This window comes from Gorilla gorilla, chromosome 13 (assembly GCF_029281585.2).
Source record: "Gorilla gorilla gorilla isolate KB3781 chromosome 13, NHGRI_mGorGor1-v2.1_pri, whole genome shotgun sequence".
NCBI classification, from domain to species: Eukaryota; Metazoa; Chordata; class Mammalia; order Primates; family Hominidae; genus Gorilla; species Gorilla gorilla.
The window spans coordinates 37,489,109-37,516,624 of record NC_073237.2 but is presented as its reverse complement, the minus strand read 5'-3'; the positions used below and the strand labels follow the sequence as shown (position 1 = coordinate 37,516,624).

At 37.5% G+C, this 27,516-nt stretch overlaps 1 protein-coding gene across 2 annotated transcripts in view; it reads right to left on the bottom strand.

Moving 5' to 3' along the window:
• Positions 1-27,516, bottom strand: part of PLAA (phospholipase A2 activating protein) — a 42,142-nt gene that overhangs the window by 6,028 nt on the left and 8,598 nt on the right. The window contains exons 2-11 of one of the 2 annotated variants that reach the window (XM_031014571.2): positions 23,690-23,883; positions 16,969-17,069; positions 16,761-16,881; positions 15,042-15,209; positions 14,474-14,609; positions 11,818-11,987; positions 8,856-9,013; positions 7,934-8,153; positions 5,727-5,795; positions 2,509-2,577 (exon numbers count right to left, since the gene is read on the bottom strand). In XM_031014571.2, coding sequence (XP_030870431.1) covers positions 2,509-2,577; positions 5,727-5,795; positions 7,934-8,153; positions 8,856-9,013; positions 11,818-11,987; positions 14,474-14,609; positions 15,042-15,209; positions 16,761-16,881; positions 16,969-17,069; positions 23,690-23,883 — 1,406 coding nt within the window. The remainder of the gene's footprint in view (positions 1-2,508; positions 2,578-5,726; positions 5,796-7,933; positions 8,154-8,855; positions 9,014-11,817; positions 11,988-14,473; positions 14,610-15,041; positions 15,210-16,760; positions 16,882-16,968; positions 17,070-23,689; positions 23,884-27,516) is intronic. The other variant, XM_055350818.2, reaches the window with a different exon arrangement.

The window sequence follows — 27,516 nt, the reverse complement described above, 5'->3', positions numbered from 1 at the left end:
CTCGAACTCCTGACCTCATCATCCACCTGCCTCGGCCTCCCAAAGTGCTGGGATTACAGGCATAAGCCACCGTGCCCAGCCTAATTTTTGCATTGTTTTAGTACAGAAGGGGTTTCACCATGTTGGCCAGGCTGGTCTCGAACTCCTGACCTCAGGTGATCTGCTCACCTCAGCCTCTCAAAGTGCTGAGATTACAGGCGTGAGCCACCAGGCCCGTCTCAGTCCTAGTCTTTTATACTTTTTTTTACATCTTAAGTCTCTATTATATTAACAGAAACTCAGTATCTGATCATGAACAAACTGGCACATGATGAAAATTCAGCAATATTCAATAAATAAAGTGACCTTCAACTAAAGTATAATTTAAATCTAATTTACATCTCACATTTCAAATCTTAATCAATTTAAACCCTATTTTGTTCAAATGTACAGTTAAGATATTGTGCAAAAATATGAATAAAAGATTTATCTTAATATTCTGATTACATTAGGAATAGAAAGGGATGAAGGTAGATAAAGATGAAACACTTAGTGAGATTGGTGTACAAAATTAATTGTTTATAAACGATAAATTTTTCTTGACATAAAAATGAGCTATACACACATTGCCTGCATTCTTGGTCATTATAGTCTAGTAGTTGTGTTAAGAATGCAAATATTAATCAAATATCATCCAAATAAGTATAATGAAAAGTTCCCTGATGGAAAAGTACAGGATGCAATGAAAGATAAGAGTAGGCGATCTAGCAAGGACACATGTGGGTGTTCAGAAAAGTTTCACTGACCTTATCTAATAAATACTGTATTACAAAATTAAATAACAAAGAAAAGGGAGAAAAACAGCCAATAATTTGTGGTCTAAATGACAAGGCAAAGGGCAATGCATAAGTATGCCAAAAGAAAACAGTGAGTTCAAAGCTCTGGAGGTAGAAAATACTATTACATGCTCAAGAAACTGACACCAGCCAGTATGGCTGGACAGAAGAAAGGCAATGAGGAATGTGGGGCAAGGCAAAAGAAAAATATTCACTGGGAAGCCACTGAAGAGTTTTTTAATCAAGGGAGGTGCATAAACAGAGTAAACAATAAAAAGATCACTGTCTGCAATATGGATCATGGAGAGACCAATTTGGAAGTTATTTCATTATTCCAGGCGAGAGGTGACATTAGCTTGTACTAAGGTATATAAAGCTTCAATATACACACCATGCTGTTAAAAACTAACTTCTGGAAAATGGGAGGGAGCACTGTTAACCTTTGTTAACAAGTACAGCTAACAATTACTAAGCATTAATTTGGTAAAAAGTTATTTACATAAATTTTATAATTTTAAGCTCTTAATTCTAGGAAGTAGATATGACCTCAACTTTGCAAATGAGAAAAACAAAAGCACAGACACATCAAATAAATTGTTCAAGGTCAAGCAGATAAAAAGTAGTAGAGCTGAGATTTGAATTTAGATTCTCACTCCAGAATCCATAATCTTAATTACAGGTACTGTTATACTTCAGTATTGCTAACCAATGTTACTTTTGCAATTAAAAAATAGCTTACAAAATCACATGCCAAGTGATGGACATGGTAGTGTGCGCATGTAAACCCAACTACTCAGGAGGCTGAGGTGGGAGGATCATGTGAGCCCAGGAGTTTGAGCCCAGCCCAGGCAACAAAACAAGATCCCATCTCAAAAGTAATAAAAAATAAAAACACATGCTAGGTTAGTTATTGAGTGGTAGGTTTATGGGTGTTTATTTTAATGCTGAATAACATATATGTTACTCAATTTCTCTCATATAAATTACAAAGAACATAAAAATTAACTAGAAAAAAATATATGCCAAGATATCTGTCAAACTTGAAAGAGATGAACCACAAATTTAGCTCTGTGTTTTACTGGCAGCCAATACAGAGGAAAACATGCCAGCACATATTCAATGAACAAGTGAGGTATGTCAGACTGTAGACTAGGTAACTAAGGATTAAAAAAAAATTAGTTGCTCAGAAGAACTATAGCTATTCCAGGCATAAATCACAGAAGCAAATTCTTTCCTGAGTCTTCTTAAAGAGAACAATGTATAATCCATTGAATAACATTCTCAACACATTAAGAATGAAGAGATGAGAATAAACACAGACTTTGTAAGAGTAGTGAGGAAAGCAGATTTACTACAGTAAAACAGTAGTTTCCGATCCTAGATGCATATTAGAATCACATTGGAAGATTATAAAACTACCCTTTGCCAAGCCCCCATCTCAGAGCAGAATTAGACCAAGTAAGCATCTCTGGGGATAAGGCTGAAGTACGTTTGCAAAGCTCCCCAGATGATTCTAAAATGTAGTAATCAGACAATTCTGAGAAAACTCAAAAAGCCAGACAAGTTTGGTCTCGATTTACTATATAAAAAGTTCTCAAGCAAGAAAATGACACAAATTTTCTTACTCTTTTTATTAAAGTTCCAACGAATTTTTAAAATCTAAAAAAAAGAAAAAGAAATAAAAAGTATGTACCTGTAAATGGATCAACTCCGGCCATGGTAGTTCCCATACTTGCAGAACCTGGTACATAACGACCAGCACCTACAATACAATAATACTCCTAGTAAGCAAAGGTGACTGTAAATTATAAAGTTCAAACTGCTCCTTCGCTTGTTTCCATTATTAAGCACACTTCACAATGGCGTCATTATATACATAATAAATATGCCACAAATTTAATACAGGAAAGTGCTTAGAACAGTGCCTGAGCATATCATAAGTGTTAGCTACAAAGTAAACATTACATGCCTTATATATTATAATTGTAGAAGTTTAGTAAACTACAAAAATGTAAGTGGATTGGAGAGAAATAAAAGTTTCCAGAATAAAATGTGAACACTATTCTATTGAAGTAAAGGGGTGGGACTAACTAGCACATAAGACAATTGGAAAAGACTCAGGTAAGAGTTAGAGATACTATGACAACAGCCCAGTCACATTTTATTATAGATAATACTTGTGGCTGTCTTATTGAAAATAGAAAGAAGGAAACTTAAAGAGTAAGTATAGAGAGAGAATCAGCAGGATTTGGAGATATTCAGAATAATGGATCAGCCTTTATGGGAAGAAGAAAAATGAGCTACTGTTCTAGCCTCTCTCAATTTATACTCTAGGAGTTGTTACAACCAGCGCAAAACATACAGAAATGCCAAAGAAAATTAAAAAAGCAAAACCAAAAAAAAAAAGTAAGATTAATTAAAATAATGAGAAACACAGAATAAATGGATTTGTTGAAATTTAACCATATGCCAGTTAATCATCTTCTATGCATATATTCATTAAAGTATTATATAGATACCATTATAATTCACAATATTTTAGAAGCAGAAGGTTGAATAACTTGCCCAAGGCATTAAGCTGTTAAGAGGTAAAGTACACTCTCACACTTTTCTAAATATGCTTTTCTGACCACCTGAATGAATCACAGATTCAATACACAGATTCCCAGAGTCCACCCATAACCCAGGGTTACTCCAAACTGACTCCACTTTAGACACACTTGGGGAACTTTAAAAAATAAGATCACTGGGCATGGTGGCTCATGCCTGTAAACCTAACACTTTGGGAGGCTGAGGCGGGTGGATCACCTGAGGTCGGGAGTTCGAGACCAGCCTGACCAACATGGATAAACCCTGTCTCTACTAAAAATACAAAATTAGCTGGGCATGGTGGCACATGCCTGTAATCCTGGCTACTCGGGAGGCTGAGGCAGGAGAATTGCTTGAGCATGGGAGGCAGAGTTTGTGGTGAGCTGAGATCGCACCATTGCACTCCAGCCTGGGCAAGAAGAACAAAACTCCGACTCAAAAAAAAAAAAAAATCTAAGATCAAACTACCACCAAGATCATTTATTTAATTAGAATCCTTGGGTGAGAGATCAGAGCATGAATAATTTTAGTTTTAACCTCCTCACTAATCTAGTGAATCAGAATCTCTTGGCCATAGAACCCTGGGATAAGTAATTTAAACAAGCTTCCCAGATCATTCTAATAAACATTAGCAGTTTAAGGACTGCATAAATTAATAAGGAAAAGAAAGAAGAATTAAGACTGACTTTAAGTTGTAGCCAGATAGGGAAATCTTTTGGCCCCAGTGCCACTGACAAAGTTGGGAAAACATCATCATCAACAACAACTAATACATACCGTGGCTTAAATATACTCCAGGCATTTTGCTTAACACTTACACATATTATGCTATTTTATTTTCATACCTCAATATGGTAGATGCTGTTATATATTTATACAAAAGTGTATTCAATTATCCTGATACCCTAATTCTCTTGGACATTGTGTATGCTATCTTGCATATCTACATAATTACTGCATCTTCTGAGTTACTGACATTATGGAACAGTGAGATATGCTCTGGTTATAATGGCCCCAGGAGTTTTCTTGATTTTGCTGGTATTAGTTGAAGCTTGATATGTTCTTTCTGTTCCAGAAAAAAAGCCGCCAAAGTGATTTGGATTCTCACTTGGTATTAAGTTTCAGGGCATCACTGTTTCTGAACTGCTGATAAAGAGAAAGCCATCTTATCTACTCTTCAGATCCTTACTACCATTTGAAATCACATTATGTTATCAAAGACTTCCTTAACAGCCACTGTGCCATCACAGCATTTAGTGTGATAGTTAATTATTTTCATTTACTGGTTATCAATGCACATGGTACAACCATTTCCATCTGGGCCATCAATGAATTCACAGGAAAAAGGAAGCTCACTGACAGCAATCCACAACTTCATGATGCTGACCTAACGTTGTATGTTTGTCCAATCTCTATGACTTAGAGAGGACTGTAGGTTGTCATTTTTATAGCTCACAGTACCAGTCTGCAAGGCCAGTGGATACCTAAAGGCTATGATCTCTTCCCAAACTGAGTATACTGTCGAGGAACTCTGTCTGAAGATCCAACAACAGCATTATACAAGATATCAAAAGCCATTCTGAAAATAGAGACTTCTTCAGCTGCCTTAAAGTCCAACTCTGGCACTTTTTCCAGTAGTGTTGACACTGAGGCATGCATACCTTGGTAAATAAATTCATTTTGAAGAGATACACCAACACTTCAAGGGCTTCAAGAAGGACATTAATAACTTAGATTAGGAAGACTACTCCTGGGTAGTTGGGTGGAATGTCTCCTTCCATGTTAAGTCAAAATATGCCTGGGGAGACTTCTTGATTGTACTCCTCCATCCAATATCAGGGCTCACATGGCTCCTTCTCTGCTCGTGATTGGTAGCATCTCGCCAGTGATAGCACTCATGCTGTGTCTTGGTTGGTAGGTTCCCCTATTATCTAATTTCACAGATAAAAAAAATAGGCTCAGACAGGTTAGGTAACTTGCCAACTTCTCATAGCAAGTAAGTGGTAGAGCCCAATTTTGAACCAAGGTTTGTCTGATTCTAAAACCTATGTTCTTAACTACACTGCTCTCCTGGTGGGAAGGACCCCTGGAGAAAACAATGAGTTCTAATAATATGCTATTTAAAAGTCACGAGGGAATCTACACAACTACTCCAGGAAAAAGCAAAAATCAGAAGTCAAAGAAAAGGAAATCCATCAAAATTGGAAATGCAGATAAGGGAATTATCAATTACTGGATGACATCTCCAAGATGTAAAGCCATGTAATGCAAGATGCTATACATTTAGTGAAGAAATATACATGAATCAAAACTACATCCCACCTGTAAAAGGATCTGCTGTGGGTAGTGTGTTAGAAGATCCTGAAGAGCCCGGAACATACCGACCACCACCTGCGCATGCAAAATAAAGAAAAGGCAGAAGTGCACCAAAGTTCTGAATTTTTCAAACAGCACAATGCTTGTTTTAGAAGAACCTACATTTGGAGAAAAACAGAAGAGCAAAACTTTCACATGATAGAATGACAGAAAATATAGTCAGAAGTCTTACAGCTGGGAAAAAACTGAAATTTTAATGATTCTCCAAGTTTTGTTTTCTTAACTTTAATGTTTTATTATACCTTAGCCCCAGCACTTAAATATTAAAACTTAATTCAAATATCAAAAGAGAATTGCAGGTAATATCTGACCTAAATATATAAACATACAATCAATTCCTGTCCCTGTTCCTATACAAATTCACAAGAGTTCCTGCTGTTGTTATTGTTATCAAAACCACAGGCACTAAATGTTAATCATTTAGAGCTCTAGGTTCATTAATTCATGTGTCAAACAATGGACTCAGGGCTGGGGATCCAGAAGGGAACAAAATTGCTTATATCCACTGAAGCTTACAACCTACTGAAGAAGAGAATTAGAAAGGGGATGAAAACTACAAAGGAAAGAGATTTCCATTTATACATTTACGAATGTGTGGCGTATGTGCCTATGTTTTGTTAGTACCTCTAGGGAAATAATCAGGTTGTCCACAAAAAAAACAAAAAAACAAAAAACAAAAAACAGTAAGGATGCTTAAAAAGTTAAGAGTCTCAGAAAGGCAAAACAAGCCAAGTGCTTCCTAGATTTCCAGACAAAGTCAGCTGCTTTAATTTCTTTCCTGTATCCCACATGCAAAATAGCTTACACAGTACTACAATCTGTGTTCACTCTTGAACTACAGTCTGAAATTCCAACAACAAAAATATCCACATACTAAACAATTATTTTCTTTTTAAGTGCAAGTATCTGGAGGATCAGATCATCTGTAATTCAGTAGTAAGTCACTTTGATAATTTTTTTTTTAATTCTTAATTTTTTTCAGACGGAATCTTGCACTATCGCCCAGGCTGGAGTGCAATGGTGCGATCTTGGCTCGCTGCCACCTCTGCCTCCCAGGTTCACGTGATTCTCCTGCCTCAGTCTCCCAAGGAGCTGGGATTACAGGCGCACATCCATCACACCTGGCTAATTTTTTGTATTTTTTTTTTTTTTTTTTAGTAGAGACAGGGTTTCACTATGTTGGCCAGACTGGTCTTGAACTCCTGACCTTGTGATCTGCCTGCCTTGGCCTCCCAAAGTGCTGGGATTACAGGCGTCAGCCACCACACCTGGCCTGATAATTCTATTTAAATCAACATGCAGGTAACATTAGTTTTATTTTATGAATGGGCAATGAAATTTTGAAGTAGAATGAGAAGAGATAATTTGGGAATGTGGAGTAGCTGTCAGGGAAGAAAAGGTGGATCTACATAAGGATTTGAGACAGGAATATAATACGAAGTCCTCGTAAAACAAGGAAGAGCACTAGCACCTGAAAAATGTTGAGTCAGAAATGATGAGAGGAAAACATTAACAGTAAAGTGCCTATCTCAAAATGTTATTTAGAGGAGGCATTTTATTTCCTCCTACACCAGTCTCCAGAACTCACGTTAATATTACTAGGATTAGATTCCACTTCCTAGGGGCCAGAATTTGGACTAGTACCACTAGGATTACAATTTACAGACTGGTATGAGCACCTAACTGCATTTATAACATGAGATATTGCATACGATGTTACAAACAATTAACTTAAAATGAACGTGTAGAATACACATCACATATAAACTAAAACTACCCATAGGGTTCTTTTAGATTTGATGCATGACTGACCAATTTAGCCTCATGTGAAAAAAGATTTACTAAATTTTGCCAAAATATAATTTTTTAAAAGAAACACTATATAAAAGAACTTACAAGTTTATTTTTGTTTTAAATAACTGAAATTCCATTATAGTATGATTGTATTTTTGAAAGACAACAATTTACTATTATTTCTGTAAAATACAGAATTACTACATCATTTGAGGCTTAAACATATGAATGTAAAGTAAAACCCTGCTGTAGATATTGGTATTTATTGAAAAAGCTAATCACATGACTGTTTGAAAACACCAAAAAAATCAATCAACACTAATGGAACTACATAAGACTCAATATAAACACTAACTTACCTGTAAATGGATCTGAAAAGCTGGGATTCCCAAGTCCCAACATTTGACCTTTTGTGTTATCAATAATAAATTTAGCTACTTGATCCAGAAACAAAGGATTCAAATCATTCTTCTGTAAGAAGTTGTATGCAGTTAACCAAGGGTCATCACTGGTATTATATGGCAATTTATATGATGGTCCACCTTCATTGACATCAATTGAGAAAACATAATCAAATTCCTAAAGTAGGAATATAAAAAGGAGATACATGCTTATTAATTTATCTGTTCACATATATTAATGACATATACAACATAACACAGATGTGTTCTTTAATAATTACAGTACTTAAACTTTCTCCAAAGTGCAGTGCTAAAATCTTCCTTTTTGGCAGATAAAGATTAACAGCCCCCATCTGCATGTGATGCAAAATTAGTATTTCATTAGAGGATGGGGGTGAGGATGAAGGATGGATCACAACTACATATTAATTCTAGAGCCAAAGGAGAGTTTCCAACTGGTTTGATATCAAGATCAAAATTATCAGCTGTTACTGTGCCCTACTCACCAAAACATGCTGGCATTTTAAGCACTGCCCTGCAGGGTCTCTCATGTCTTGTCAAGTTAAATATAGCCAGGCATGAGGCATTTGATGAAAGGTGGCACAGAAGCTCCCAATCCAAAATGGCTGGGAACAGCTTTTGTATCGAAACTACTACGTGACAGACAATTGCTAATTTGTCTCTCAAATGCAGCTCTCACTACATGGAAAGATACTTTTAAAATATCTATTTCAAGACAGGGAAAAAAAAGATTAGTTTCCCACAGTAATGGATTTTTAAATGTCAAAACAAAGAAAATTTTATCACTATGGGGCAAAGGAAACCTTTAATTTGCCTAATATTTAAGACAATAGTAATTAGAAAGTAGAAGTCGACATACTTTCCCTTCATATAAAACTTTTCCAGATGTTTGCTGATTAGCACCAGATGAGCCAACAACATCACCAATTTTTATCCACCTCCCTTCACTAACACTCCACTGATAGGCTTCGACTTTCTCCCCATCTCTGATTAGACGAGTCTGTCCTTCTCTAGTACCTTAAAATAAAAATTTTAAGAATCAAAGGTAGAATGGCAGTGTAAAATTGAAAAACATTTAAATAGAAAATTCTTAACATTAAAATTTACACATAAGAGAATATGGATTTTGTTTCAAAATAAAATTGTATCAAATAAAAGATTTAAAAATGTGGCCAAAAGAAAATAACAGTTAAAAGGAAATATTATTAATCAAAGGAAGGTTAACAAAACGTGATTCTACTAGGAAGCAACTGGCCCATCAAAAATAAAACAAGTTTTATTAGTGAATATAACTTCCTAACACATTTCATTCCGTAAATGGCTCTCCATTAATCCAGTGGCTCAAACCGAAAAGTAGAAAAGCCTGATACCTTTCTCTCAACCCCTATGCTCCTTCAGCTACTTCTCAGCACCCCCTTCAGCTACTTCTATCAGCTCATTCTTTAAAATATATCTAGAAAACTGTCTCCTTAATATCTCCATCATCATCCCTTGGTCCAAGCCACCATCATTTCTCAGTTGGGTTGATTCAACGGCCTCTTTCCCGTGCTCTTGGCCCCCGACAGTGTATATTCTACCCAGCAACTTCAGGAATTTTTTCAAAAGTTTAAGTAGGTCCTGACACTTTTCTGCTTGAAACCCATCAATGCTTCTCATCTCACTTGGTAAAAGCCTAAACTCTTGAGTAGTGTACAAGACCCAATATAAATTGTCCCCACTATCCTACATGACCTTACTTTCTACTATTCCCCCTGTCCCCTCGTCTCCCAACTTCAGCCACAGAGCCTTTGCATTAGCTGTTTATTCTGCCTATGATACTCTTCACACAGATATTGGCAGTATTTGCTCCTTTCCCTCTTTAACAACTTTACACAAATGTCATGTTCTCAACAAGGCCTTCAGTGGCGGAGACAGCTATCCATCCTCCGAAGAATCATGCTCTTCTTCCATTAGATACAGCTGTAGTTGTCTAGCCAGAGACTACATTTTCTAGCCCCCTTGCATTGGGCAGTCACATGATGTCACATTACTGAGTAATGGTCAGTGGAATCTGGGTGGATGTGATATATGCCAGTTCTGGCCTAGTCCATCATACTTTAATCTCCCCTCTTACCCCATCTTAATCTGTTTCAATTTGTTATTTTGGTTGACTACAAAAAGAAAATCCAGCCTAACACACGTAGGTAGTTGAAAAAGAGAAGACAAGTCTTTTCAGAAAATGTGGATAGGCCAGAAATACTAGCTTTTTAAAGGCTACAGTGTACAATCTGAAACCACATCAATGAATTTTTATGCTCTATTATACTAAAATCCACTGGTCTATCTTGTACTTTGAATGGATCTTTTACCCATGTCTGAGATGGTATCAGATACTAGTCATATGGAAAATAATGGTTCAATGACTTACGCAGATCTTCTGCATATTCATACAGTTTATTATTCAATATTAAAAAATGGCATTTGTTAATGTTATTACCACTAGTATCAATACAAATGGGAAGCTACTAAGTTCCTGGTGGAGATACATTATTCCTACATTTCAATTTTCACTCAAACACTTGAATTTTATCTTTGGCAACACATATTGTCAGTTATTTTCCTTGACGGAACATGCTCAATTTGTTCATTTTCAAAAAACGTCTGCCAAATACTAAAGCCTGAATAACCATAGTCATTCTTTCAAATAAAAATAGCACTCCATGAAAAAACTGGTAGTTTAGCCTGCAACTCAAATGACTGCACATGTTCTTTTGAGACACCACAGTATTTTGACTTACTTTATGTCTACTTTAGGTTTTCTCACCCGGAATATTTAAAAAGATGTGTCAAAATGTAATAAAACTGATAATTCTTAATATTAATACCTCATCAAGGACATGCTTAATGGCAAATTGTTTTTTTTTGTTTTTATTGTTTTTTTTTTTTTTTTAAACTACAACTGCATGCAAGTAGAACATAGTAACTTACCAGAATGGTTTAAAGCCCCTGGCTTGATTTACATACTAGTGAACCAGTGGTTTTACCCACCATTGTTTTTGCACCATAAGTGCAAACATTAATACAATGTACAAAATTCAAATAATATCTAGTATTACAAAAATTAGTTTTGACCTCATGGACATCCTGAAAGGATCTCAGAATCCCCAGAGGTCCATGAATCTAGCTTTGAGAAGCACTGGTATAATAATGCAGTCAAGAGATACATCCAACCCAAGATTTCATTTGAGATGACTACGGTCTTCTGATTTCAAACTCAAATGATTCCCAACTCATTACACAGACAATGCTTGATTTAAACTCATTTTTTTTTTTTTTTTTTTGAGACAGAGTCACACTCTGTCACCCGGGCTGGAATGCAATGGTGTGGTGTCGGCTCACCGCAGCCTCAACCTTCTGGGCTCAAACCATCCTCCCACCTCAGCCTCCTGAGTAGCTGAGACTACAAGCGCATCCCATCACACCTGGCTAATTTTGTATTTAAACTCATTTTAATATTCAGTTTGTAACCCCTCTCAGAGAATCCAATCAACCAAAAAGTATTAAATGAGTGCCTTCTGAGTGTCTACTGTAAATGATCTACGTGTTGGGAGATTTATTTTTTAATTCCTGTTTATGAGAAGCTTAATTCAAAGTCTTCTGTGAGACAGAGGCAAGAACATAGTTTCTCATAGTGATTATATGTAATAGTAAAAATCCTCAAAAATCAGCATCTAGCAATGAGTAACACTAAAACACAAGCAAAACAACATTTATTTTTCTTCTAATTGTTCCAAAAGCCAAATATGGTGAATTTTTTCTACTAGGTACAATAAAATACTTACCAGGTTCATTAAGATGTTCCCTCCCAGGAAGCTGCTCAGCACTGATGTCCCCTAAATCGCCAGTTTTAGAATCAATGGTTGTGTGAGACAGTTCTTTTTCAAAAGCCTTGATTTCTTCAGCACTTGCTGTTCGATCTTCTGATTCTGTAAACACTCTAATAATGCCATCACTGTAGGGAAAAATAAACTGATTTTAGAAGTCATTGCCATAATACATTAACATTATCACACCTGAATGATCCATAGTAAAAATAATCTGTATTTGTGAATATGAGAAATATTAGCATGTTATTGATTGCTGATTACAGCACTGTGCTGACTTCAGCACATGCTACTCTCTATTATGTCAACTATTTAATAGAGAAGTTATTGACAAAGAACAGAGCAACATGTATTTTATACAAATTCCAAGTTAAATATTTACCATCATAAGAATCTAGAGCTATAGTATGTACTTTTAAAGTCAATATTTTTTAGTTATTACCATATAGAGAAGGGTAGTGAGCTAGTTCAGTTTATAAAGGGCTCAAAGACCCCACGTAGGGCTTAAAATTAGCAGATGTTCAGTAGACAAATATGGTCATCCTTTACTATGCCAGTAACTAGCAATGTAACTTCAATCAAGGAAAAAAAATGGCCTAATGTTTGGATTAGATGGCTGTCCTTAACCTCTTTTCTCAGAAAAATTACTTTATCTCCATGATTTCTTAATTCGAAATTCTGAGATAGGAGAAGCAAATTAGACACTTCCAACTGTATTAATCCTGGCCCATTCTACAGGAAACCTGTTTCTAACTTATTCATCCACAAACATGTACATCACTCGTTCTACTGGTTTTTCTTCATATGCTTAGGAGGGAAAAAAACTAAGCCTATAAATCACCCCCTGTCCCAGCCAAAAAATAAAACACCCACTTTATTAGACCCTCTATCCCTTATAGCTGTCACCTTCTTTTTCTTCTCTTTTTCTTTGAGACAGGGTCCAACTCTGTCACCTAGGCTGGAGTGCAGGGGCGGCAATCACAGCTCACTGCAACCTCAAATTCCCGGGCACAAGCAATCCTCCCACCTCAGCCTCCTGAGCAGCTGGGACTACAAATGCATGCCACCATGCCCAGCTAATTAAAGATTTTTTTTGTATGGAGACAGGGTCTCGGTAGCTCACCCAGGATAGTCTCGAACTCCTGAGCTCAAGCGATCCTCCCACCTGGACCTACCAAAGTGCTGGGATTACAAGTGTGAGCCACAGCAGCTGGCCTTCTTATTGCTTTCAATGCTAGAGTAGCATTATAGAGTAGTCTATGATCCTTCGTCCATCTCCTCCAACCCTTTATTTCCTCTTATTTGCCTTTTTTTCTATCATTTTCTATTCAAAATGTGATTGATGCCAAAAGTCACTAATAACATCTTTCAAACCAAATCCAAATGCTTTTCAAACTTTCCATTCCTTGACTCCTCAAACACTTTTGACACTGATGACAATCTCCCTCCAAAATCTCTCCTTTTCTGTCTCCCAGAAATTTCAACATTTGAATTCCTTTGTTCTGTTTAACCTACTAACTTCTTTTTCTCTACTAATGGTATATCATAAAACTTAGTTCTTAGTCTTCTGTTCCTCCCCTGTATTTCTTCCCTCAGAGAATGGTGTTCAATGGTTTGCTTTTGGAAGCTTTGCGAAATCCGAAATCTTTATCTTAGCCTCAGTTCTTATACTAAGCTCCAGTTCAAATGACCATGATCCACTGGCATGAGTGTGGCTCACCACCACTGCAGACCTCAGGAAGTCTAAGGCCACGGTCATCACCTTCTGTACCCAACCAATTCTCCCACTTCTCCATTTTTATTAATGAAGACTTCCAATCACTAACAGTTTGAAGCTTTATCCTTTTCTTTCTTCCTTTTTCTGATTGTTTTCCTTCTGGATTAACTCATTTACTTATTTCCTACCCATTAGCATTGTGGGGCCAATGTCTTATAACTTCACACTCCTTCTGTACTTGCTTTCTAATTTACTTTCCTGTCCATTGTCACCAGCAGTTAAATCCAATCTACATATTTAGTAATTCATAAATTCTGCTTCAATCCTATTTCTTGCTCAAGAACTACAACCCTTCAACCCCAAGCAATGAATCTAAAAAATGCCTGGCATGAAAGCACTAAAGGTTCTCCACAGTTAAGCCCCATTGTACCTATTATCCCAGCATTAGTACTCCACCATTTTCCTTCACTTCCTATGCATGCTGCATTCATTCTCATGAAGGAAACTTATACTCTTAGCTTTGACAAAAATTTGCGTATCTTTTCTCACTCATAATCTTTCAAAACCCAATTCAAATTTCTTCTTCTACAGGAAGTTTTCCCACACCAATCTCTACCTTCTCTAACTTCTTTTGTAGTCAATATCTTGACTGCACAATTGCAGTACAATACTGGTATATCATGCATCATTGACTGCACAATTGCAGTACAATACTGGTATATCATGCATCACTTAGTATGAAAGCTATAATATCTACTACTGTTTTGTTTAGTAATTGAAGTGTCCATATAGTCTCCTCAAGTCACCTGAAATTCCTTATGGCTTATCTCTGTACACTCTAGTTCCTACTGAAGGCCTAGACATATAACATTTAATGATTGACTAGAATATAAATACCTCGCACCAACCACAATGTCACCATTGTCGAGCACACAGCAGCACCATATAGACTGAGCTGGAAGTCGGATAGTTTGAGCACATTCCCCATGTTTCCAGATTCTCAGAGATCTGTCCTCTGCTGTTGTCACAAAGTCTAAAATTAATGAATATAGGAAGTATTAGTTTGAATAAAATTAAGTACATTTATACATACCATCTTTCTAGATACACTGACTTTTTGAAACCCAGAGACTTTCAAAATTACAGTTTTAAATTTCATATGTTTGTCACTTACAACATATACAACTTCAAAATCACATTTTTTAATCATGTCACATCTTACAAAGTGTTTCTTCAGATACCCAGGAACTTTTTACAGCACAACATAAATCTGAATTAATATAAAGATGGCCATACAATTTTCTTCTTTGTAAACAGGAGAAAGATACTTAATGAAATAAATTTACTAAATTATTCGAGTCATAGATAGTAAATTAAGTAATCAGCTCTCCTCCCTCCATCTCACAAATGGGATGGAATAATGCTCAATACAAAACATTAAATAAATAGCATAAAATCATCTTACCTCTACAATTTGGAAAAACGGATATGCTATAAATATAATTTGTATGTCCATAATATACTTCAAGACACTCGCCAGTGATTTGCCACCTTCTAATACTAGCATCATTTGCACAGGAAAGAAATTCTGTTTCACTCAAAATTGCCAAACCTCTTACACAGTCTTCATGCCCTGCATTAAAAAACAATAATGCAAATCAATAAAACTGATAATTTGGCTGATGGCTCTATACATTTTACTAACATTATGAAACATATCAGTGAGTAGTAAAAATTAATTTTCAAGTCAGAGAAATCTTTTTTTCTGTTGAAAGCCTGATAACCAGAATTTGTATTTAAGGTTTAGCAATATTTTTTTATCACCAGTCTTCGGAAGTTATTTTACATTCATCCTATCTTCTCCAAAAACCTCCAGAAATAGTATTTTGACCCCAATAATTCGTTTTCACCTGAAAATTCATTTTTAATTTTTCTTCCCCAATAACAAGAGTAATTTATAAAATATATAATATTCAAATATAAAAGAAATATATAACAAAGAGCAGCCCATAAATTTAAGAACAAAACATTCTCTGAAGCTTGTGAAGTCAGATTTCCTATGTTCAGTATTTGTTGACTTAAGAGTAGCTATCACAGATTAATAATGACTTGATACATATATACAGACTATATACTGAAGCAGAAACAGAAGGATGTTTAGTCATCATCCACTTTCCATCAAAAGATACTTTTTTTGTTTTTCTTTCTTTTTTTTTTTTTTGAGATGGAGTCTCACTTTGTGGCCCAAGCTGGAGTGCACTGGCACTATCTCTGCTCACTGCAACCTGTGCCTCCAGGGTTCAAGAGATTCTTGTGCCTCAGCCTCCCGAATAGCTGGGATTACAGGTGTGCATCACCACTCCTGGCTAATTTTTTTTGTATTTTTAATAGAGACAGGGTTTCACCATGTTGGCCAGGCTGGTCTCGAACTCATGGCCCCAAGTGATCCACCCACCTCAGCCTCCCAAAAGGCTGGGATTACAGGTGTGAGTCACTGCGCCCAGCCAAAAGATACTTTTATCTGTACAAAGGGACTTCTTGCATATTATCTAGGGTAGTTAACCAACTTTTAAGGAAAAAATTCAAAAAGGAAAAACAACACCAATTAAAATTAACAGTAAATATTTAAGTACCCTACAAATAGATCAGTGATATTACTATTAGATAGCAGATGCATCAGTATTGGCATTATTTAATAGCTGGGGTTTAAAAAGAATACTCACCATAAACCACAACATAAACAAAGCTTGAAATTCGTTATAAACAATGTGCTTCAATATAAAGACACTAATAATGATTTCTTCCATATATGAAGATAACACTGCTGACTGACCATCAGTAAGGCTTATGTTTAGAAGTTTCAGGCTAAAAGTATTAAAATGACAACCAAAAATATAACTATATACCAAAAATTACATACATATATGCAGAAGCACATACACATATTATATATAGCTTATCAGACAGCTATTTATCAGTCTACATTTGGCTGTTTTATGAGAGGTTTCATTATCTTTTTAAATGTATTAGATATTAACTCATCAGAAAAATTACATTAACTGAAATTAATAGCTTAAATATACTAATGTTTTTCAAATATTTTCATGCTTTTAAACTTCTGAGAAAAAAAATCTGAGCAAATAAAAAGCAATGATATTATAAAACTTGTCTACCCTGATCTTACCTGAAAAAGTCCTCTCACATCTTCCAGCCTTCCACAGTTTAACAGTCTTGTCTGCTGATCCAGTCAACATTAAGCCCTGTTCAGGTAAGATCTTTACCGCCCACACTGCAGCTGTATGACCCTGTGAGTAAAATGAGTATCAATTTAAGTTGCCACAGAATCATTCAACTTAATTATTCTTTAGAATATTTACACAGAACTACTGTACCTGCAAGGTCATCATGCACTTGTCATTCAGCCAGACTTTAGCAGTGGTGTCCCATGAACCACTAAGTAATGTCCCAAATTTTCCAGATGATAGACTACAAACTAAGGAAAAAACATCATTGGATAACATTTTCATACAGAAAAATGCTCAACATTGAAAGTTACTAAAGCATTCCAATTTTAAAAACACTTTTTGAAGTGGCAGTATCTTAGCTAACTAAGGCTCAATTCAGCAGAGACGCATAAGAGTACAGTGGTCAAGAGCAGACTCTGGTGCCAGACTGCCTGGGCGCAAGGCCTAGCTGTGCCACTTACAAGCCACGTAACTGCAGAAATATTACTCAAAATCAGATTCCTTGTCTGTGAAACGAGGGAGCGGAACTTAAGTGAGCTACACAATCCTTCCAGCTTTAACAAATCATAATAGGGAGATAATGTAAATGATTTTGAAACACTGTTTATATAAATATTTAAGGCTGCTTTCATGACAGTGACCATAAAACCTGCAGCCAAGCTCAATGTCCAAAAGTAAGGAAGTGGTTAATTAAATGTCTTACTTTCTTGATGTAAAATTATGCAGGCTAAAAATTACAAATATGAAAAATTATGCCAGGCACAGTGGCTCACACCTGTAATCTGTGCACTTTGGGAGGCCAAGGCAGGCGGACTGCTTGAGCTCAGGAGTTAGAGACCAGCCTGGGCAATGTGTAGAGACCTCATCTCTACTAAAAATACAAAAAAATAGCTGGGTGTGGCGGTATGCGCCTGTGTTCCCAGCTACTTGGAAGGCTGAGGTGGGAGGATTGCTTGAGCCCAGGGCACAGAGGTTGCAGTGAGCTGTGATCATATACCACTGCACTTTATGCCTGGGTGACACAGCAAGATTCTGTCTTTAAAAAAAAAGAAAGAAAAGAAAAATTAGCCAGGTGGAGTGGCTGATGACTGTAATCCTAGCATTTTGAATTGAGCTCAGGAGTTTGAGACCAGCCTGGGGCAATACAGTGAGACTCCGGCTCTAAAAAAAAAATTTTAAATTAGTCAGACATGGTGGCACGCGCCTGTCGTCCCAGTAAGAGAATTGTTTGAGCATGGGAGGCCAAGGCTGCAGTGACCTGTGAGAGCAGCACTGCATTCTGGTATGACCAAGAAAGTGAGACCCTCTCTCAAAAGATAAAAGAAAAAAAAAGAAAAATTATCTTAGGAAAGAAGAATATCATTGGGGGTTGAAGCACAGCCATAAAGAACCTTGGATTGGGAAACCTTTTTCCTAGACCAGAAGGAAGCAATCACAAAAGTCTCTCTACCCTGAGCTGAGGATCCTTGAGACAGCTACTTATTTGGATTTCAGAATGGCTCTAGATCAAAAACTGTTGTCTTGCACTGCTTCCTCTTCTGAATGAGTGTTTGCTCTGATTATCCTATTCCTTTTCCATAATTGTATATTGGGTATGGGTGACAGCTTACTTATAAGCATCACCTCCCTGATGTTTAGAATACTTAGCATCACTCAGAGGAGACTTTTGGATTGTTTGATGAAGCTGAATCATTGATGACCAGAAACCATGCTGTGGTAACTCTCCCTTTTTGGACACATGGGAGAATGGTACTTTCCTCCTCCATTTGAAGTTAGGCATAGCCATGATACTTGCATTAGTCACCAGACAAAACGGTAGCTGACACTTTCAGTCAGACACATGTTTTTGGTGTTTTTTTAAAATTGATTTTTTTAATTCTCTACTACTGTGACATTCAAGGAAGGCACATGCTTTTAAAAGCCAGTGCCTTATTATTACTATTATTATTTTTTTTTTTGAGACAGAGTCTCGCTCTGTCGCCCAGGCTGGAGTGCAGCTGTGTGATCTCGGCTCACTGCAAGCTCTGCCTCCCGGGTTCACGCCATTCTCCTGCCTCAGACTCCCGAGTGGCTGGGACCACAGGCGCCCGCCACCACGCCCAGATAATTTTTTTGTATTTTAGTAGAGATGGGGTTTCACCGTGTTAGCTAGGATGGTCTCGATCTCCTGACCTTATGATCCGCCCGCCTTGGCCTCCCAAGTGCTGGGATTACAGGCATGAGCCACTGCGCCCAACCAACCAGTGCCTTATTAACCATGTTGCCCTTTGACTGCTCCAACAACTACTGAAGCATGTGTGGAGAGAAAGCCCCATTAGCCTGGGTCCCTGAGAAAATCTGATGAACAGAGTCCCTTTATTAATCCATGTTGAACATGCAGGGTTAATGAGAAATACTCATATGTTACATCACTGAGATTTTTTATTTTTTTTTTGAGATGGGAGTTTTGCTCTTGTTGCCCAGGCTGGAGTGCAATGGTGCAATCTTGGCTCACTGCAACCTCCGCTTCCGAGGCACAAGTGATTCTCCTGTCACAACCTCCCACGTAGCTTGGATTACAGGCATGCGCCACCATGCCCGGCTAATTTTTTTGTATTTAGTAGAGACAGGGTTTCACCATGTTAGTCAGGCTGGTCATGAACTCCTGACTTCAAGTGATCCACCCGCCTCGGCCTCCCAAAGTGCTGGGATTACAGGCATGCACCACCATGCCCAGTCTGAGATCTTAATAGTTGTAACTTGGGTGCTCTTTACATTCTTCCACAAATCAGTATAATATAATTGGATAAAATACCATTTCCCAGTAAAAGAAAAAAAAAAAAAACAGGACTTCTTGGCAAAAGTGCTGGTTGAGGTCTAGAGCAAGAAATGTACAAACTCAACCTAGAACATTCTGTAATAAAGCAAGGAAGACTACTGAAGGTCTTATAAAAAGGTGACAGGAGCCAATTTAAAGAGGTTTCCAATGGCCAGATATGGAACAATTTGAGAACTGAAAAAGAAAAAAAAAAAGATATTCAGGAAACAACTCCTTCTGAAAACCAGTAAATAAATTGGGAGAAGGGTCAAGGAAAGCATTTATTCTGTCTTTTCTGTATAAAAGTCCCACATGGTAACCAGTTGATGTGGAAAGATCTATACAGAAAAGTCTTGGCGATCAAATGCAGAAATAATATTAGAATTACAGTACAATCATTTTGTAAACCTTAATAAAATATTGAATCTAGGCAATGATTATCAGTAGCTGCTAAAAATTACCATTATGTGAAAGGCTGATGGGAACTTTATAATGAAAGAAAGATACAATACTTGAACCCACTGATCAATCTTAATATCACAAAAAGATATTGTGTGCTTCCTGATGTGATACAATAGAAAATACAGAATACCACCTATACTGTTGCCAAAAACTTGAATCTGAACCTGATAAAGCTACTAGATCTATCTAACAGCTTACAAGAAATATAGGTGACTGAAGAACACATTAAAGGAAACAAGGCTTTAACCAGTAAAATTGAGATTGTGGGAAATTCTACAGCTAAAATAATCTGGTTTTAAGCAACAAGAAAAAAAGAAAGAAACTGACAGATTGAAAGATGTAGGGCTGGGCACGGTGGCTCATGCCTGTAATCCCAGCACTTTGGAAGGCTGAGGCAGGCAGACCACCAGAGTTTAGGAGTTAGAGACCAGCCTGGATAACATGGATCACCAGAGGTCAGGAGTTTGAGACCAGCCTGGACAACATGGTGAAACCCCATCTCTACTAAAACTACAAAAAACTTAGCTGGGCATGGTGGTGGGCACCTGTAATCCCAGCTACTTGGGAGGCAGAGGCAGGAGAATCACTTGAATCCAGGAGGCAGAGGTTACAGTGAGCTGAAGATTGCACCACTGCACTCCAGGCTGGGCAAAAGAGTGAGACTCCATCTCCAAAACAAACAAACAAAACAAACAAACAAACAAACAAAACAGATGTGGACCTTTTTTGGGTCATAATTCAAATGAACTGTAAAAAAAGATTTATGAGACAACTGGGTAAATTTGAACATTCACTGGATAGTTGACAAGAAATTAGTTTTTGTTTTGTTTTAGGTGTGATAACAATATTGTGGTTATTCTTTTGAGGATGAGAGTGTCCTTATCTTTTACAAGGGTCAACAAACTAATGCTGGTGAGCCACCTGTATTTGTATACCTAACAAACTAAGAATGTTTTTTACGTATTGAAGTAATTGAGAGAAAAACAATCAAAGGCAATCTTCTAACGTGAAAATTATACGAAATTCAAATTTCAGTGTTCACAAATGAAGATTTATTGAAACACAGACATGCTCATTCATTTATTTACTGTCTATAGCTGCTGTGCACTACAACTGCAGAGTTGAGCAGTTATCAGAGCAACCATATGGCCTGAAAGGCAGAAAATTTATTTACTATCTGATCCTTTACAGAAAAAGTTTGCCAACCCCTATTTTAGAGCCACATAATGAAGGATGTATTTATAAATGAAACAGTAGAATATCAGAAATTTTAAAATGATGTAGTGGAAGGAGGGGGAAGATGAAACAAAAATAAGATATCTCTACTTTTGTGTACATTTGATTTCTATAATAAAATTTTAAAAATCTGTATCCCTCTGTATTGAAGACTTCTCACACAAACACACATACACGCACACAAACATTTAAAAAATTCTTTCTGTTTTTGGTCGGGCACAGTGGCTCATGCCTATAATCCCAGAACTTTGGGAGACTGAGGCGGGTGGATCACCTGAGGTCAAGAGTTCGAGACCAGCCTGGCCAACATGGTGAAATCCCATCCCTACTAAAAACACGAAAATGGGCCAGGCACGGTGGCTCACGCCTGTAATCCCAGCACTTTGGGAAGTCAAGTTGGGCAGATCACAAGGTCAAGAGATCGACACCATCCTGGCCAACACGGTAAAACCCTGTCTCTACTAAAAATACAAAAATTAGCTGGGTGTGGTGGCGCGCGCCTGTAGTCCCAGATACTCGGAAGGCTGAGGCAGGAGAACTGCTTGAACCCGGGAGGCAGACGTTGCAGTGAGCCAAGATCACGCCACTGCACTCCAGCCTGGTGACAGAGCAAGACTCTGTCTAAAAAAAAAAAACAAAAAAAAACCATAAAAAAGCTGCGCGTGGTGGTGGGCACCTGTAATCCCAGCTACTCTGGAGGCTGAGGCAGGAGAATCGCTTCAACCTGGGAGGCAGAGGCTATAGTGAGCCAAGATCACAAGATCACACCACTGCACTCCAGCCTGGTGACAGACCGAGACTCCGTCTCAAAATAAATTAAAATTAAAATTAAAAAATAATTTAAAATAAAAAACTATTTTTGTTGGCCAGGCGCAGTGGCTCACGCCTGTAATCCCAGCAATTTGGGAGGCCGAGGTGGGCGGATCACAAGGTCAGGAGATCGAGATCATCCTGGCTAACATGGTAAAACCCCGTCTCTACTAAAAATACAAAAAAATTAGCCGGGCGTTGTAGCAGGCGCCTGTAGTCCCAGGTACTCGGCAGGCTGAGGCAGGAGAATGGCGTGAACCCGGGAGGCGGAACTTGCAGTGAGCCGAGATCACGCCACTGCATTCCAGCCTGGGCGACAGAGCAAGACTCTGCCTCCAAAAAAAAAAAAAAAAAAAAAATTTTTTTGTTTTTAGAGACAGGGTCTCACTCTATCACCCAGGCTGGAGAGCGGCGGTGTGATCACAGCTCACTGCAGCCTCCAACTCCTGGGCTAAAGCAATTTTCTCACCTCAACTTCCTGAGTAGCTGGGACTACAAGCATGCACCACCATGTCCAGCTAATTTTTTAATTTTTTGTAGAGATGGAGTCTTCCTATGTTGCTCAGGCTGGTCTCAAACTCCTTGCCTCTAGCAATCCTCCCGTCTTAGCCTCCCAAAGTGTTGGGATTACACATATGAGCCATGGTGCCTGGCACATTGTACAAATTGTTTAAAGGAATTTAAGTGTTTATGAAAAATGTTCCAAACTATTTCATTTATATTTTAAAAAAAGTACACTTACTGCACCGATTAAGCATGTCATTCTACAATAAAGAACTGTTAAGCCACATAGAAATCCAGAATTATCACAGAATCAGGAATATACACAAATCACAGAAAATAATATTCAAATATATTAAATACTCCTCAATAATACCAGAGCCCTAAACACACTGCTCTGAGTCTTCAATTAAATACTTTTAGTTTCCTGAAGAAATGCATTCATTGCATAAAATAGTTAAAAACCAAACTCATGAAGTATATTCAAATTATATAGCCTCTTTTATTACTGAACACTTCACTTTTTTTTTTTCTTTTTTTCTTTTTTTGAGACAGTCTCCACTCTGTCACCCAGGCTGGAGTGCAGTGGCAGGATCTCGGCTCATTGTAACCTCTGCCTGCCAGGTTCTAGCCATTCTCGTGCTTCAGCCTCCTGAGTAGCTGGGATTACTGGTGGGCATCACCACACCTGGATAATTTTTGTATTTTTAGTAGAGACGGGGTTTTGCAATGTTTTCCAGGCTGGTCCGAACTCCTGGCCTCAAGTGATCTGCCTGTCTCACCCTCCCAAAGTGCTGGGATTACAGGTGTGAGCCACCGCTCCCGGCCAATAACTGAACAGATTACTTTTTACATATATAAGCATATCAACCTTTACTGATCACAACAAATCTGTAACAGAATTTTTACAGAACTAAGATAGCCCAAAAGTGTTTCCATTACCAAACCACAGATATAGGTAAAACAAAATATAATAAAAACTTGAGAAAATGGATATGTAAATTTTACTTTCAAAGGGATAAAACTTCAAATAGAAAAACACCAAAGCATTATTATACTCACCAGTATTTTTGTGGCCTTTTAGAATATAAAGTGGCATTGGACTGTCCAGTGAGAAAATGCATATATTGTGGTCATTTCCACCGGTGGCAATTAGGCCATGAGGGTAGATGTCACTTGAGGGTATGATGCACACACAAGATACAAAATTGGAATGGCCACTCATACAGTGCATTTCTGTAAAGCCCCTGTTTGGACTGGAAAGACAAGATAATTAATAGATACATATTCGTACCCTGACTTAGCCTAGGACATAAACTGTCAAAGCACTCATTTTCATTTAGTGTCTAGACAAACTTTAGAGTATATACTATCTTAAGAATCTATTGTTTTAAAATTGAACCTTACATAATTCATATGAACTACTATAGAGAATTACATGAGATTAAGAGAAGTTTGTTTAGAGTTTCTTTGATAAGAATACGTTAACATAGAGAACAAGGAAAAAAGAAAGGGCAATAAATAATCATGACTGGGTTTTTTCTCAATCTCCATCTTCACTTCTACACATTAGTGACTGTTACCCTAAGAAATCCCTGGTTAAACGAAACATACATGCAATTAAGATAATGAAATTTATTATTAAGAAGACCTAAATATACTGAGGACTTTTTCACATTATGAAGCATTGACTTAGAGCCCAGTAGTATAGTACAGTATGTGTTTCTACATAGCTAGAACAGGGGTGTCAAATCTTTTGCCTTCCCTGGGCCACAATGAAGAAGAAGAATTGTCTTGAGCCACGCATAAAATATACTAACACTAATGATAACTGATAAGCTAAAACAAATAAACAAAAAAAACCCCACCTAATACAGAAATATATAAATGGCTACAGTAATATTATATAATATATAATGTTATATATAATTATATATATCAATGAACACAGTACATTAATAATTGCATTGGGATTAAAATGATTACCAATTTGTTACATGTATCAATCACTTAGCATCACTGCCTTACTTAACAAGTTCAACCAGCAGATTATGATTTACTATGTGGAAAGCAATAAATTACCTGCTGAGAGGGATAAAAAGAATTATATCCCTGACTCAGCTAAATCAAAGAGTTCGCAGTCTAGTTGAAGAAGATAAGACAAGTGTACATAAAGAGGAAAGACTCCCAGATAAAGACTAAACAAACTCATCTATTTTCACTTCCTTCCCAAATTCCACTAAAAACAATAAATACTTATGTTTTTTAATAAAGGCTTAATTAAACCCACAAGGCCAAGGAGAATGAAAAAAAAATACATGAATACAACTTTGAATATTTTAAGCTTACAGAAAAGTAGTAAGGGCCTTAGGAGACCTGAGTCCTAGCAGGCAGCAGGACAGCCGAAGAACCAATTTACCAACAAAGGGCTTAAGAACTAGAGAATATTCTGGGAAGTCGGCAGAGTCGGAAGCACCAGGCATCTGTTTTCCCACCTAGACAACGATGGCACTGGCAGAATCTGTCTGATGTAACTATTATGAAACTTTGCAGTTAATTGAAAGCTTGCAACTTCTAGGGGAAGGCTTGGATTGTAAATTGAGGTTAATTTTGATCAATGCCTGCTCTTGGCACAGTAGCAGTTACCCACACCTTATCCTTCTAGCCCCATGGCAGGCAGTCATGCATCTGTTCCCAGAGAATCTTGCTCACAGCTGTAGGAACTAGGGTGGGCAAAAAGGATCCTGTCCTCCAAATATCAGAGATCTGTTCTCTGATCACTGATTGCTGCTTTGATCACAGAGCAACAACAAAGAGGCAGGCAGTCATTGTTGTTGCACCTCCCCCTCGTTGATGCAAGCCTCTATCTCTTGAGCTGAAGTGACTTCCAAGAGGATTTAAAAGGCTGATGCCCGGCCGGGCACAGTGGCTCACGCGTGTAATCCTAGCACTTTGGGAGGCCGAGGTGGGTAGATCACCTGAGGTCAGGAGTTGGAGACCAGCCTTGCCAACATGGTGAAACCCCGTCTCTACTAAAAATACAAAAATTAGCCAGGCGTAGTGGCAGGTGCCTGTAATTCCAGCTACTTGGGAGGCTGAGGCAAAAGAATCGCTTGAACCCGGGAGGAGAAGGTTGCAGTGAGCCAAGATTGCGCCATCGCACTCCAGCCTGGGGGACAACAGCAAGACTTTCTCTCAAAAAAAGAAAAAAAAAGGCTGATGTCCATTCCCCTAACACCTTCACTCTCCTCTTCTGGGAGCAAGATAATAAAGACTAAGATATTCAAAAGGAACTACATATATGGAAAAAATTAGAAAGTGAAAGTGCATGCCCAGGGAAAAGCACAGGCTCAGAAAAGACTGAGAAGACTAAGTTTACATCTTAGCCCGATATTTGAAACAAAGACACCCTTCAACAACAACAACAACAAAAAGATAATTCACAAAAACATAACAAAAAACAGCAAACCCTGGAAAAGGGGAAGAATATGATTTCTAGAGTTATATTATTAGATTAAATGTTCACTTTCAACAACAACAAAACAATCACACGCATACAAATAAACAGAAAAGTATGGCCCATTCAAAGGAAAAATTAAGTCAATAGACACTGTCCCTGAAAAAGACCTGGCAGCAGATCTACTAGACAGAGACTTTAAAACAACTGTTTTAAACATGCTCAAAGAACTAAAGGAAGATGGAGAAAGTCAAGAAAATTATGCATGAAGCAAACTGAAGTATCAGTAAAGAGGCAGAAAACCTATAAAGAAACCAAAAAGAAATTATGAAGATGAAAGGTATGATAACTGAAATGAAATTATTCACTAGACAACTTGAAGACAGATTCAAGCAAGAAGAAATAATTAGCAAACTTGAACATAGGACAGTAGAAATTACCAGGTTTGAAGAACACAAAAAAAGACTGAAAAAAAAAAAAATGAACAGAGCCTAAGGGACTTGTGGAACAACATGAGGTAGGCCAGCATACAGATTGTGGCAGTCCTAGAGAGAGGGGAAAGGAAGCAGAGAGAATATCTGAAGAAATAATGGCTGGAAACATCCCAAATTTGATGAAAGACATGAATATAAACATCCAAAGAAACTCAACAAACTCCAAGAAGATAAATTCAAAGAGACCCACACCAAGTCACATTATACTCAAACTTAAGAAAGACAGATACAAAGAATCTTGAAAGCAGTAAGAAAGAAGTAACTTATCACATACAAGGGATCCTCAATAATATAATTAGTAGATTTCTCATCAAAAACTTTGGAGGTCAAACTGAGTGCAGTAGCACACACCTGTAGTCCCAGCACCTCAGGAGACTGAGATAGGAGAACTGCTTGAGCCCAGAAGTTGGAGGCTGCAGAGTGCTGCGACCACACTCAAGAACAGCCACTGCATTCCAGCCTGGTCAACATAGCGAAACCCCATCTTGAAAAATTTTTTTGGAGCATTAGCTAGGTGTGATAGTACACACCTGTAGTCCCAGTTACTTGGGAGGCTAAGGCGAGAGGATCCCTTGAGCCTGGGAGATTGAGGCTTAAGTGAGCTATGACTGTACCACTGTATGCCCGCCTGGGCCAAAAGAGTAAGACACCATTTCTTAAAAACAAAACCAAAAAATGGTGAGGGAGTTTGCTGCCACCAGACCTCCCTGTAAGAAATGCTTAAAGGAGCCTTCTCGCACAGTGAAATGAAAACACACTAGACAGACTTGAAGCAATATGAAGAAATAAAGATCTCAATAATGGTAAATACGATTGTGGTTTATAACTCCACCTTTTGATTTCTATGTCATTTAAGAAACATTACATTTAAAAAATTATCCTAAAAGCTAATGATATTGTAACTTTGGTTTGTAACTCCAAATTTTTCCTACATAATT